At 43.2% G+C, this 12,555-nt stretch overlaps 1 protein-coding gene across 1 annotated transcript in view; it reads right to left on the minus strand.

Moving 5' to 3' along the window:
- LOC116287918 (mediator of RNA polymerase II transcription subunit 14) overlaps positions 1-12,555 on the minus strand; it is a 35,322-nt gene that overhangs the window by 12,726 nt on the left and 10,041 nt on the right. The window contains exons 21-33 of the mRNA XM_089026232.1: positions 12,450-12,490; positions 12,137-12,289; positions 11,459-11,672; positions 11,097-11,279; positions 10,486-10,577; positions 10,051-10,200; positions 9,264-9,338; positions 8,725-8,798; positions 8,485-8,534; positions 8,298-8,365; positions 7,908-8,181; positions 7,722-7,818; positions 6,870-7,098 (exon numbers count right to left, since the gene is read on the minus strand). Of these exons, the coding sequence (XP_088882358.1) occupies positions 6,870-7,098; positions 7,722-7,818; positions 7,908-8,181; positions 8,298-8,365; positions 8,485-8,534; positions 8,725-8,798; positions 9,264-9,338; positions 10,051-10,200; positions 10,486-10,577; positions 11,097-11,279; positions 11,459-11,672; positions 12,137-12,289; positions 12,450-12,490 (1,700 nt within the window). The remainder of the gene's footprint in view (positions 1-6,869; positions 7,099-7,721; positions 7,819-7,907; positions 8,182-8,297; positions 8,366-8,484; positions 8,535-8,724; positions 8,799-9,263; positions 9,339-10,050; positions 10,201-10,485; positions 10,578-11,096; positions 11,280-11,458; positions 11,673-12,136; positions 12,290-12,449; positions 12,491-12,555) is intronic.

Raw genomic sequence — 12,555 nt, forward strand, 5'->3', positions numbered from 1 at the left:
GACATTAGCGAGGACTATGTCATCGCCCAAGAACTTAAGATAACCTGTGGGTGGTTGTCTTTGAAGTGCGGTAAGTTAATGGCAGTCGCCTCTGCGGCACTTCACGTAGCTCAGCACGTCGACTTGAAGGAGGTACTAGGTTCCTTCGGAACATCTTGGAAGGACTTCAAGAAGGACAGAGAAGTCGAAAAGGTCTTCCAGGCGGCACATGCTGAGGTACCTGATCAAGTCGCCTCAAGTACCTAGTCAAGTCGTTGTCAAGTCACCTCAAGTACTTAGTCAAGTCGTCCTTAAGTCATTCTCAAGTACTTAGTCAAGTCGTTGTCAAGTCGTCCTTAAGTCATTCTCAAGTACTTAGTCAAGTCGTTGTCAAGTCATTGCCAAGTCATTGTCAAGTCGTCATCAAGTTACTTGTCAAGTCCTTCAAGTCCCTTAATATAAGATGAGTGACACCGAAGAACAACCACCCGTAGAAGATACCAAGATTACCAAGGCTAAATCTCCGGGCAGAGTCGCTGCCGGAAAGAAGCTCGCGGAGATGAATAAAAAGAACAAAGCAAAGAAGGAGGAAAAGGTGGAGGAAAGAGAAGAGGAATCCTTTATCAATCCTGGGTACGTCATTGGCGCGTTAGGAGTCGCTATAGCAGCAGGCAGCCTCTACTTACAATGGCGGGCTACGAAGCCAAAAGTAAAGTGGGAGGCCGCAACATATCACGCACCTGTGGAGGTTAGAAAAAGTAAGATCCCTGAAATGGAATAACCTTCTCGCTTTGTAATATAATGTCGACCGCGTTGTTGAAAACTGTTGAAGAAGCAGCTATCATTACTTCTATTGTTGCGGGTATTGGTTGGGTAGGTAAGAAAGTGCTCAAAGAAGACTTTACTGAAGACCCAAGCAAGAGCTTCGCTAACTTTGCTAAGATGACCGCTGCCGTAGGCGGGGCTATCATGCTAAAGGATTACCTACGAAAGGAAAAGTACCTACCTAATGTATAATGGTTAGCTTAGTCGCAGGTGGAGTCATTGCAGCTTTAGCATTTACAGGGGCTAATTATGGCGGTCAATATTTGGATAGATTAGTTAGAGGCGACAAAAGCGGTGCCGCCGAAAGAAAGAGACACGACTTAGCGCTGGAGAAATATCAAAGGGACGTTGCAGCTTGGAATGAAAAAAGACAAGCTTACAGGGATTGGTTGGATAAGAACTACCAAGACAAAATGCAGGCAGACAAGAACTTCGAAAACACAGACTACGCCTTCAAACTTTATGCGCAAGCACACCCCGACTTTAGAATGAAAAAGCCTCAGTTCAAGAATTACTACCAGCCTTCTAAGAAACAAAAAGACAATGAATTGGTCTTTGTAGGAGTCGCAGGGCTGGCCGGAGGCGTGGCTTTGGCGTATCTAATATAATGATCGTCTTTTTGGAAAGCGACAAGAATGACTTTACCACGTATTTGAATCCTCCCATCAAAGCCTGTAAGGTTCGGTTGGTTAGTTGCTCTTTGTACAATTCTTGGTATAATTTAATTAATGGCTTTGTCATCGGAACTTCCGGCACCAAACCAAAAATACCAGATTCCCATTACACCCCCATAACACTGGCTAAGGAGCTAGCAAAGCATGGATATACTCTTACCACAGGATTACCCCATGAAATGAAATTCAAGAAAAATAATGGGAGCGCCAATCTAAAGGACAGTTCATTGGTAGAACTCCTGGGCCTTACTAGTACCACAATAAATAGCGGCAATACATATGATGTGAAATGGAAAGTCGCATCCTCTTACGAAGTCTATTGCGACTTGGTTCATAGTTACAACAATGGAGAAAAGTCTTCTCTTATGTCCAAGTTTCTGCCCCAAGGTAATCCATTTGACCCAGTAGAATACACTCCCATTTCTTTGAGCTATGACTTATCTAATTTGGTAGAAAGCATAAACATCACCATTAAAGTGGACGGAAAGACGGTGGATTTTAACGGACGTAAGATCAATCTTGTTTTGGAATTCATATAATGGGCCGCGTAGAGGACAAACTCAAAAGGATTTACTATGGACCTGAAGGCTATTGGAAAGGAGCGTCAGCTATCAAGAAACTCGCGACCGCGGCCAGGGTATCAGACGAAACGGCTAAGAACTGGTTGAAAAAACAAACCCTCTGGCAGGTTTATCTTCCCGTGCCTAAGTACATTCCCAGGCCCAGCTTCACCGTAAATACCCCCAATGAAGTTCATCAGGCGGATTTGCTTTTCTTGCCGCACGATAAGGTGAGAAAGAAGACCTATAGGTACGCTTTGACCGTAGTCGATATCGCAAGCAGATACAAGGACGCCGAACCTATAACCAGCAAGGATTCTGGGGAAGTCGCAGAAGCCCTAGGTAGGGTTTATAAGCGCGTCTTGAAATGGCCTAAGCTGCTGCAAGTGGATGCGGGGACGGAGTTTATGGGCGTGGTTACCAAGACCCTGAAAGACCACGACACTAAGATTAGAAGAGCTAAAGCAGAGTACCACAGGGGTCAAAGCATTGTTGAAAGATTCAATAAGACCTTGGCCGAGCGTCTCTTTGGATACCAGTATTGGAAAGAGCTGGAAGATCCCTCCAAACGCAACAGGGAATGGACACAGCGGCTCCCCCAGGTCGTCGCGGCTTTGAACAACGAGGCGGCCAGGGCTACGGGAATGAAACCCAGGGATGCCATAAAAAAGAAACACGTGGAGCACAAGTCCTACGTCAGAAGTTCGAGGGCGGTCTTCCCCCATGAAAAGAAATTAGGTAATGTCACGGTTCGATATCTCTATGAGCCGGGTGAATTAGAAGGAGGATCCAAAAGAGCTACGGATCCTAATTGGTCTTTGGAAACTTACCAGATCCGAAGTGCGATAGCTAAGAAGGGTCAGCCCATCTTGTATTATCTTCATGATGGTCCCACGCGTGGGTTCGTCAAAGAAGAACTGCTTATCGTGTGATGTCCGAATGCTATCGTATGCACTCCGTCATCACACATCCATCGCTTACCGTCAAATGCAGACAGTGACACCTTCTCCTGCGTGACGTTATGTATCTGATGACCATAGCTGCGCAGGCTGTTCATCTTATGCCGCTGTTCCTTGCGTGTTCGTAATACGTTGAGGTAGGACTCGTGCGTAATGTCCTTCTTAACCACATACTTTTTTACGCCTTTAGCTTTCTTTTCTACGCCGTCTAACTTTAGCACGCTGTACATCTTTGGTTTCAGACCCACGTATTCCACGATGGGTTTTCCTAACATTTCGTCTTTCATCTTCCCAATTACCTTCTTATTCTTCGCAGAGTAAAGGAAGTGCTCCTTCGGGTAACCGCTGGTGTCGTACTCGTCTATGTCGGGGAGGCAGTCTTTGTAAACGTCTTCCGTTTGCACTTCTAGAATTAGGGAGTCGGTGTCTGTGTACAGGAGGCGACAGCGGTCTCCGTACTTTGGCTTAAGCTTATCGTAGTAGAACTCGTACATAAGCAGCTTCGATAGATCCAGCACCGTAAAGCCTGTGTAAACGGGCTTGTTTAGTAAGAGGTTTGCCCTTTTCATGTGAATCACGTAGAAGTTCAGCATTTCTACGTATCTAACGAAGCCTGGCTGTGACACGTATGCTTCTGCTTCCTCTTTGGTGCTGACTATTTTTACGCTTACGCGCTTGCGGATGTTCTCCATTGTCTTTCCGAACACGCTGTTGTTCATCAGTTTGAAGAGATTTTTCTCGAAGTCATTTTTCGCTGCGGTACGCTTTTGCGTGTTAAAGTCAATGTAGGGGCGCATCCAGGGTTCCTGCGTGAATTTTAGGACTCTGTGGATCTTCTCTACGCGCATTCCGTGTCGCACGTAGAACTGCAGGTTGCGGTAATGTACCACATACTTCTTCTTATCCATCAGGTTCATAGTTAGTTTCCTGTACGGTTTGTAACCAGGGCACATTTGCTTTTGCAGCGGACTTAGCTGCTTAAATGGTATCTCTATCGCTTCTGGTGCTAAGGGGAACTCATTGTGTTCGTCGTGCAGGCGCTCTGGGTACTCCAGATCCACTTCTAAGACGTAACCCTTGTCTTCCTCCTTTCCTACCTGCATGTAGAAGTCTATCGGCTTCACTGGATCCCATTCGAAGTCTCTCACAGGTAGGTACTGTGACATTGCCCAACCATAAAGGTTATTCGCATCCAGGTAGTAAATGTATGTGGTTGGTTTCTCTGGGTCGTGCTCTACTAAGGGGTTGTTTGCGCGGGCGTAACGTCGGCTGGGTCCGCATACGCCGCCACGAATACCGTCTTCCATAAACCGATACATGTCGTACTCCGTTAGGAGATCCAACTGCGCATTTGTCTTCTTTAACAAAGCACTCCAGCTGAGCCCAGGAGCCGTGTAGAAATTAGCGGGATCCAATCCGTAATATTCCATAGCCATCTTTCTGAAGCTTTGGAAAACATCTGCGAGCAGCACTACGTCAGACCTTAGGTAGATGTCGTGGTAGTCACCCATGTTCTCACAGGAGTACTTTTCCCACACGTCTAACGCATGCTGGTACTCCTCATCCTTTATACCAGACTCGTTTAGGGTGCTGTAGAAGCGATCTTTGGGTGGTAGGGGTTCTTTGAATCGATCCCAGGAGTCCATGTATTCGTATGGGTAGACTCCTTTCCTTTCCGCGCCGTATTGACTGGAAATGGGAAAGTTGGTGTTATACTTTACGAGGTTTGCTAAGGAGTCCGCCATAAACTGCTGCGAATCTAAGAACTTTAGCTTACCCACAGTTACGGACATGTAGCGCTCTTTGTTGTTGGGTATGCATTTGACGTCGGAGCCGTCTGTTCCTTGTAGTAGCAAATGGGAGTCGTAACCGCGGAGGTTGTGAAAGAACACCGGAATCTCCATGTCTGGATTTACTTCGAAGTTTATATTGCATTTCCAATGAGCCGCTCCTCTGTATTTACCCGTGATGTGGCAGTGATCCCTAACCTTATCCACATAGAAATCCTCAACAAATGCTTTGTGACAGTGAATGCAGTGCGTGGAGGGCTTTCCCGGCTTCTCACCTTTCTTAGCATACTTCCCGCATTTAAAATGAGCTTCTCCTAGATACTTTCCATCTTCATCCCACGCTTTCTTGGCTCGTCTTCCAAACTGAAGAAGCGTATGTTGGCAAATGTGGCATTTTTTTGCCTTGTTAAAAGCCTCCTGGTTCTCTTTGGTAAATTCCATCTTCTTTGGACGTCTTAATTGTTCTCTTATCTCCCCCTCCTCTTCTCGCAATGCTTCTAGAAACTCATTAGCTGCGTTCTTACCTCGGTAAATCACAGGAGGGTTTGCTTTACCATCTGATCTGACTACTATGTAACCAAAGGAGCAGATCTCGTGTAATCCTACCTTATTCGTGGCGCCACGTTTCTGCTCTTCCTTAGTTATCAACGCTTCGAAGTCTGCATATATCACGTAAGGCACTTGCATCTGCTTTTGATGGTCTGCGTATGAAAGCTCTTTGTTGGTGGGCATCTGGATCCGTTGCGCCACTTCTTCGACTCCGCGGCAGATCTCATCGTGTTTCTTTAGGGTATTTAAGGATGTAAATGACAGCAAGCAGCAGTCGCAGAAGTACTTTTTACCTTTGTGCTTAGTATGTCTGTAGAATAGTCTGCTAATGTGTTTAACCCATGAGTAGTGTCCGCCGTGGTAGAATAAATGTACGCGCTCTCCTTTACTTTTTGACAGAACTAACGGTACTATCGTCTGCTCTCTGACTCCGTAAACGTTAATTGCTAGATCGTTTATTTCCTCAAATATGGGGATGTCTATCAACTGCATGGGAAATTCCACACCATCCCACTCTAAATCATCTGTGGGATACTTACTTGTCCTACAGGGATCCTTCTCTGCTGGATACAGTGCAGACCTGATTGCCCACATAAAGCATCGATTGTCTTCATTCTTCACGTTTACAATAGCCTTCTTCCTTTCTACCCACGTTGGTAGCGGTACGTAACTCCCCCCTCGTATGGGTACGTACCTGGCTATACTTATCTCTATTCCTTCAACCTCCTCTACTGTCCAACCCGATCCTTCTTTCGTGTAGTTAGACAGCGACTCCATTATTGCTTCTAAGGCTTCACTGAGTGACCTATCCAGATTCGTGGATTCTAATATCACTAACGACTTTGATCGCAACATTGCTGTCGTCATTACCTCGTCTTTTGACAAACTTACTTCTACCATTATGCTCGCTTTCAGGGCTCCTAATTCTTCTATACCTTTTCGGAGAGTCCTTTTAACCTTCCTTTCTGACTGACGCCAAAACTGTCTAACGTCAATCTCACCGTTACCGGGTATTGACACCGTGCTGAAGTTGCTTTGGGATTCCATCTATATAATAGGAAATATTTTATACCTAATACCAAGCACTTTTTAGGTCGTCGTAGTCGTACTCACAGTCCTGACAATGCCAAAACAATTTAACCTTAGTCTCAAACTTCTTACCACATCCACAATCATAACTGCTCATACACTTCGTCTTCATTTTCAAATGCTTTTTCAAATCCGCTTCTTTCTTAAAAGTTCTCTTACAATCTTCGCACTCCATATATAGACTAACATATTTGCGCTGTTGCCCCCAACCACACTTGGAGTGGGTTGTTTCCGTAGGTGGATTTTTGACACGGGTCTTGCCCGTGTTGAGATTGCGCTGGAACCCCCATTCCCTATACTACTTCCAGCAATCTCCTCCACTGATCAAAGTGGGCATTCTAGTCACGTGATGTCTTTCCTAAATAAAGTGTCTCTCTTCTAGTTTATGGAAGCATGAAGAAATACCTGAACCACACCGAGCAAACCCTAGAGTAAGATGCTTACCAATTCATCTCCCTGTATCGCCCGACAAAGGTGTTTCTTCAGAAACATAGAACCCAGAAACATCTCCAGATGACTAACGTTTCTGTCATAACGATGAACAGGGCTGCACAGACGATTGAATGCCGTATGCGAGAGGATGGTGGGGGTCGTAGACGCCCAGGGTTTTGCTATCAGGGGACGGGGTGGGGTTGTTGGTTGTCTTGATGGACCACTCACTGCAGGGTTTTGTCTAGAAGGAAGAGAAATAATAATCAATATCAGTGCTCTGCCATAGTATACTCTAGCAAATGCACCCTGGTTCCAGAGACTCTGACATAGTATATATTTAAAAAAATTATTATTTAGTTTTTCCGATTTTATTTTCACCATTCACTTTTATTTCGAATTAGCTTTATTGATGGATGAAAAGAGGATTTGGAGAGGACTAGTGGTTTCCCGCCTTCGGGTGACCAAGTGAGTGAGTGTGATTCACTTTAATCTAAATTGGGCTCCCTGTGGTACAGTTGACTCTCTCGTCACCAGCTACCGGCCACCTTGGGTGAACTAATAAAACCGTTTACCACAGGAAGCACAAACTTACAATTATTTAATACTCCTAGGCCGGATTGTACGAAGGGTGGATAGTGCAATCCAACGAAAAAATCCTTATCCAATTAATAAGTCATGTGATGCTGTTATCCTATAAGTTTTTGTCCACTGGATAAGATTTATCCATCCGATAGCGGTATACACCCTTCGTAAAACCTCCAGTGCTAAGTCTGTTTGATAACATAAAGACTCAAGAACCAGAGTACGATGTATGCAGATTAGAGACAAACTAGAACAAGCATGAGGATGTCTAAAGGTCAATACCTGTATTTATTGACTTGACTTCCGCCAGGAAGTGGCGACCAAGGCCCTGGAGACTGCATAAAACTATGAGCAGGAGAGTGGCCCAGAAAAGAAGTAGCTGAAACCACAAGTTAGAAAGAGAAAGAAGATACTAAATTGAGTATAGACTGCACAGCATTATATGAGGAAATAATCTTAGATACTCACCAGGGGAGGGGCTGGAATAGGGATTGCTAGGGCTTGGCGCATTGATGGGGTTCGGGGATGGAGTAAAGCCGCCCCGAGAAGACGATGAAGGTACGTTTGGAGAGACATAAATGCTCTGTGAAGGCATAGGTTGTGGTGACGTGAACTGGATTTCTGTTGGCTCGGTATCCATGCCTACTGGTGATGGTGGCACCTCGTCGTCAGCTTCTGAGGTACGCCGGGAAGGAATCCCTCCAGCCATGGCGATATCATCAACAAACAGCTGTAGAAATTGCTGGAATATAGAAACAAATCGACAAATAGAGGTTATGACATGTTAAGAGCTTGATATAGTTTTTATTCACGAGTATCATACCATATAGTTAATCTCTATTAGTTCAATCCACTTACCTTGAGGCTGGGAATGGATGACAGCAAGTTTCTTGGTTTTGACGGGTCCACGAAACTCAAAGAAGCATCTAAATATCAAATCAAACAGTTTAGATTTGAGAATAAGACATTTCTACACAGCTCACAAAAAAAACAAAAAAAACAAAAAAACAAAAAACGCACAAATGCTATATGCCAATTGTCTTACCTCTTATGGACACCAAATTTTTGGCTTTGAAGTGAACCTCCAGAGCGTTTCTTTAATTAAGTTAAGGAGAAAAATAAACAAAAATAATATATAACCCTCATAAGTGCCAGGCTCCAGGGAGGAAAGGAGGAGGAGGGAAAGAAAGACGGGTGATAACAGTTTTTGTAACCATTTCTGACCCTTGTCCACACAGGCCACATTAGATCTCTGGTTTGTAAAATCATAAGATAAAAAGGATACGATCTGTAGATGATGTGGACAGAGGTTGGAGATACAGGTAGAACAGAGAATGTTCGTTGAGCCATATGAGGACGCTGTTAGATGACAGAACAAAAACAAGTAGTTAGATTGGACTGTTACATGCAGAAATATTAATGTGCTTTCCCTCTCCCAGAAACTCGTACAGTTGTGCAACAATATGCAGTAATATATTATCACTGGATACTCTTTATCACATCGCACTAATTAAGTTATGGGTGAGATTTGCGGCTCTCATGACATGACGTAAACATAAAATTTGCCGCCACCAGAGTGGGAAGGGTGAAGGGGTAAGGGGGTGGGAAGAGCGAAGGGGTAAGGGGGTGGGAAGGGCGAAGGGGTAAGGGGGGCGGGGGGGAAAAGGCAATACTCAGCTTCAGATGCTCCGAACAACATTGAGCAATAAGGCATGTGTGTAGAGTTTATTTATACTGCTTCGCACTAATTAATTATTCAATAAGAACTGTGCACAGATGTAAAACCCTTCTGTCCCCTACCTCTTGTGAGTATTGTGAACTTACTGTTATAACCCCTAGCTGGGGCATAGTGGTTAGCTTGTTAATTGAAGATAGAGGCTTCCACGTCTCATGTAGGATCTAAAAATACAAAATATATTATTTGTCAAGGGCCTTTACTGAAGCCCTTATAACAGGATGCATTGTGGTCTACCTTGGGTTTAAATACACCATGTAAGGGAAGATGAACAAAAGATGTTGATACCCAAACTAGACCTAAATGATCACTATATCAGAAACCAGCTGTGCGGTGAACGAGGTGCGCAAAGCATGAGTGGACAAAATGATCTGCCCTAACCATTTTTGGAGCTTTTAAGAACAAAGCAAATTTACTCAGGCTTAGCCTCGAATCAGTGTCTAATTACTTGCAAATACCAACAGTAAAGTAGAGAATGCACAACTTCAACAATACAAAGACTTTGAAACTTGACAGACCTTGACTGGAACACGTGAACATTCTACACAAAGTCGAGGCTAAGCCTGTGCAAATGAGTCTGTAATCAAGAAACACAGCAATAATTTGGAACTTGAAAAGGGTCTAAAGTTCGTATTGTTTTTATTCTTCCTTCTGATATTTCTTCATCTTGTGGGCACGTATATTTTATTTTATTCAAAAGCTACTGAAAAGGAAAAAGAAAAATATGCAAAAAACCGCTGGGTTGCAGTAGCCTGGGAATGAGGGCAAGCCGCAAAACAACTAAACATGCTGTGATATGCCAAAACAAAATTCACAGCTCAGCTGGAAAGATCAATAAATTAGTAAAGACAAAAATAAGCTGTTAGTGTGATATACCTGTATCAGGTAGGGCAGATTAAGTCGTTTATTAAAGTCTTTTTGTAAATGCTCAGCCATTATACGATGTGGGTTATCCATCCCGCTTGAACCACCATGACCAAAGGAAAGGACAAACTGCTTTTCTGTCACTGACCACTGCACTGTTACCTAGCAACGTAAAGTAAACAAATGAGGATAGAAAAACAGAAACCACAACAGAGATACCTCTATTAAGCAGACCCCTTATTAAGGGGCATTGCATGGCTCCAATTTTCCTCAAATATTTACTGAAACGAACCCAGATACACAGATACAGATACCCAGATACCCAGACTAGATACACAGATACAGATACCCAGATACCCAGATAGCACTATAACTTGCTCTGGGAGGCTTTGGGGGTTTAAAATCAAAATAAAAGGGGAATTCCATGTAACAGTTTAAAATACTTACCAAGTTCTGCCTGTCAGGCTCATATTGTATGGTTAGTTGTTTATAAGTATAAGATTCAATGTGAAACATGTGGCGCACATGACTTGTGTTGTCTGAAGAATAAAAGATAAGTTTTTTAATGCATTATATACAGCTAATGGATAGTCAAGATTGTTTTATTATCATCCATCACCATCACCACACACACCGATCATCATCATCACATTCACCATCACTATCATCACATACCATCACCATCACTATCACCATCACCATCATCACCAATATCATCATCACTATCATCACATACTGTACTATCACCATCACCATCACTATCATCACATACCATCACCATCACCATTACCATCCCCACCACCACCACCACCACCACCACCACCACCATCACCATCACCATCACCATCACCATCACCATCACCATCACTAGCACCACATACCATCACCATCACCATCACCATCACCATCACCATCACCATCACCATCACCATCACCACCATCACCACCATCACCATCATCATCACCATCACCATCACACATAGCATCATTACACACAGCATTATCTATCATCATCATATCATCACCATTATCTTTGTCATCATTAATCAAGTTTGTACCTTTGAGACAAAGATCGAGCTCCAGGGTATGAGGATACAGTTTGCACATGCTACACCAGTCCTCCAGGAACAGCTGGACAGCACTTTGTTTAATGATTTTACCATCAGGCGCACTTATAACAGACATGCTATCATATGTTAGGGTTACTCTCTTGCATTCAGCCTTAGAGGGAGCTGAATTACCTGCAAATAATGAAATGAAAAATTTTAATGCAGTGCAGATACAGGGTGACTTCAAGTATAGGAGTTGATGTTACCTCAAAAACCAATATATATAGCTTCTCCCTTAATTTAGATGTTACCTTATTCAGGCCATTATCAGGTCATTATTAAAGCTTTCCCAGGAAAAGAAATATACTCACTTTGTAAGGGGCTTGATGAGAAGATCAGCTCAAAGACACACTGCCTGTAGTCCTGACAAGTGAATCTCAAGGTGCAGCTAAGAATGTTTTCTTGTAAAGTGCTGACAAGGTCAGGATTGCAGCCTGCTGGTAAGGGAAGATGAAGGATTGGAATACATAAACCAATCCCTGCTTCTGACTGCACTCCATCATGGACTACTTCATTTTGCTTTAACTGTAAGGAGGTAAAAAAAAGTTTTTTATAAATATGTGAATAGATAGATAGAGGTGTGAATAAATAAACCAATGAAGATATTGGTCAAGAGAAAAGGGAAAGATGAAGGGAGGAGGTAAAGAAGGAAGAGAAGGAGAGTGGAAAGGTGAAGGGGAGGGAGAGATCAATGGAGAGAGGATAGAAGAAAGGGAGAAGGAGAGAGAGGGAGGAAGTAAGGGAGAGTGTGAAGGCAAGGGGGAGGAAGGAGGGGGATAGAGGGAAGTAAGTGAATGGGTCGAAGATATGAATGGATGGATATGGATGGGATGAAAATGGAATGTGAGTGAAATAGATGGGTTAGGTTAGTGAATAGGTCAGTGAATAAACGCAATAGATGAGAGAAAGGGGTAAAATGAAAGAATGAAAGAATGAGTAAATCAGACTATAATGGAGTAATAGATGAATGGATTTAAATTACAAATCACCTCATTGCACAACTGCATGAAAGGAATCCTTGCGTCACACAAACAAACAACATGGCCCAAGTCAGCTTGGTAGGATGACACTGATGAACATTCGTTAAAGAGATCACTGGTCGTTCTGGGCTTCTTATTCTGTTGTTGGTCATCATTAATGCACTGTAAATAAAAAACAACACACTTAATATTGGTAATTGCACATTATCACAGCAGCACGTGACCTTGAGTTCTGATTGATCATAACTGTTTTTCATGTGATTTTTCTTTACAACCACATAGGATTAAGCATTATAATAAAGGAAAGACATGCAGATATCACCTTTCTCTTGCTGCTTGACCCACTAGTCTTCTGATCAAAGCCTTAAAAGGGAAGTGTAACATAATGAACTTAGAAGTATATACTTACAAACACTTTATAAACTAAA

Source organism: Actinia tenebrosa, unplaced genomic scaffold (assembly GCF_029948245.1).
Source record: "Actinia tenebrosa isolate PJP-AT-01 unplaced genomic scaffold, QUT_ActTen_1.0 PGA_scaffold0__85_contigs__length_37466705, whole genome shotgun sequence".
Taxonomy (NCBI): domain Eukaryota; kingdom Metazoa; phylum Cnidaria; class Anthozoa; order Actiniaria; family Actiniidae; genus Actinia; species Actinia tenebrosa.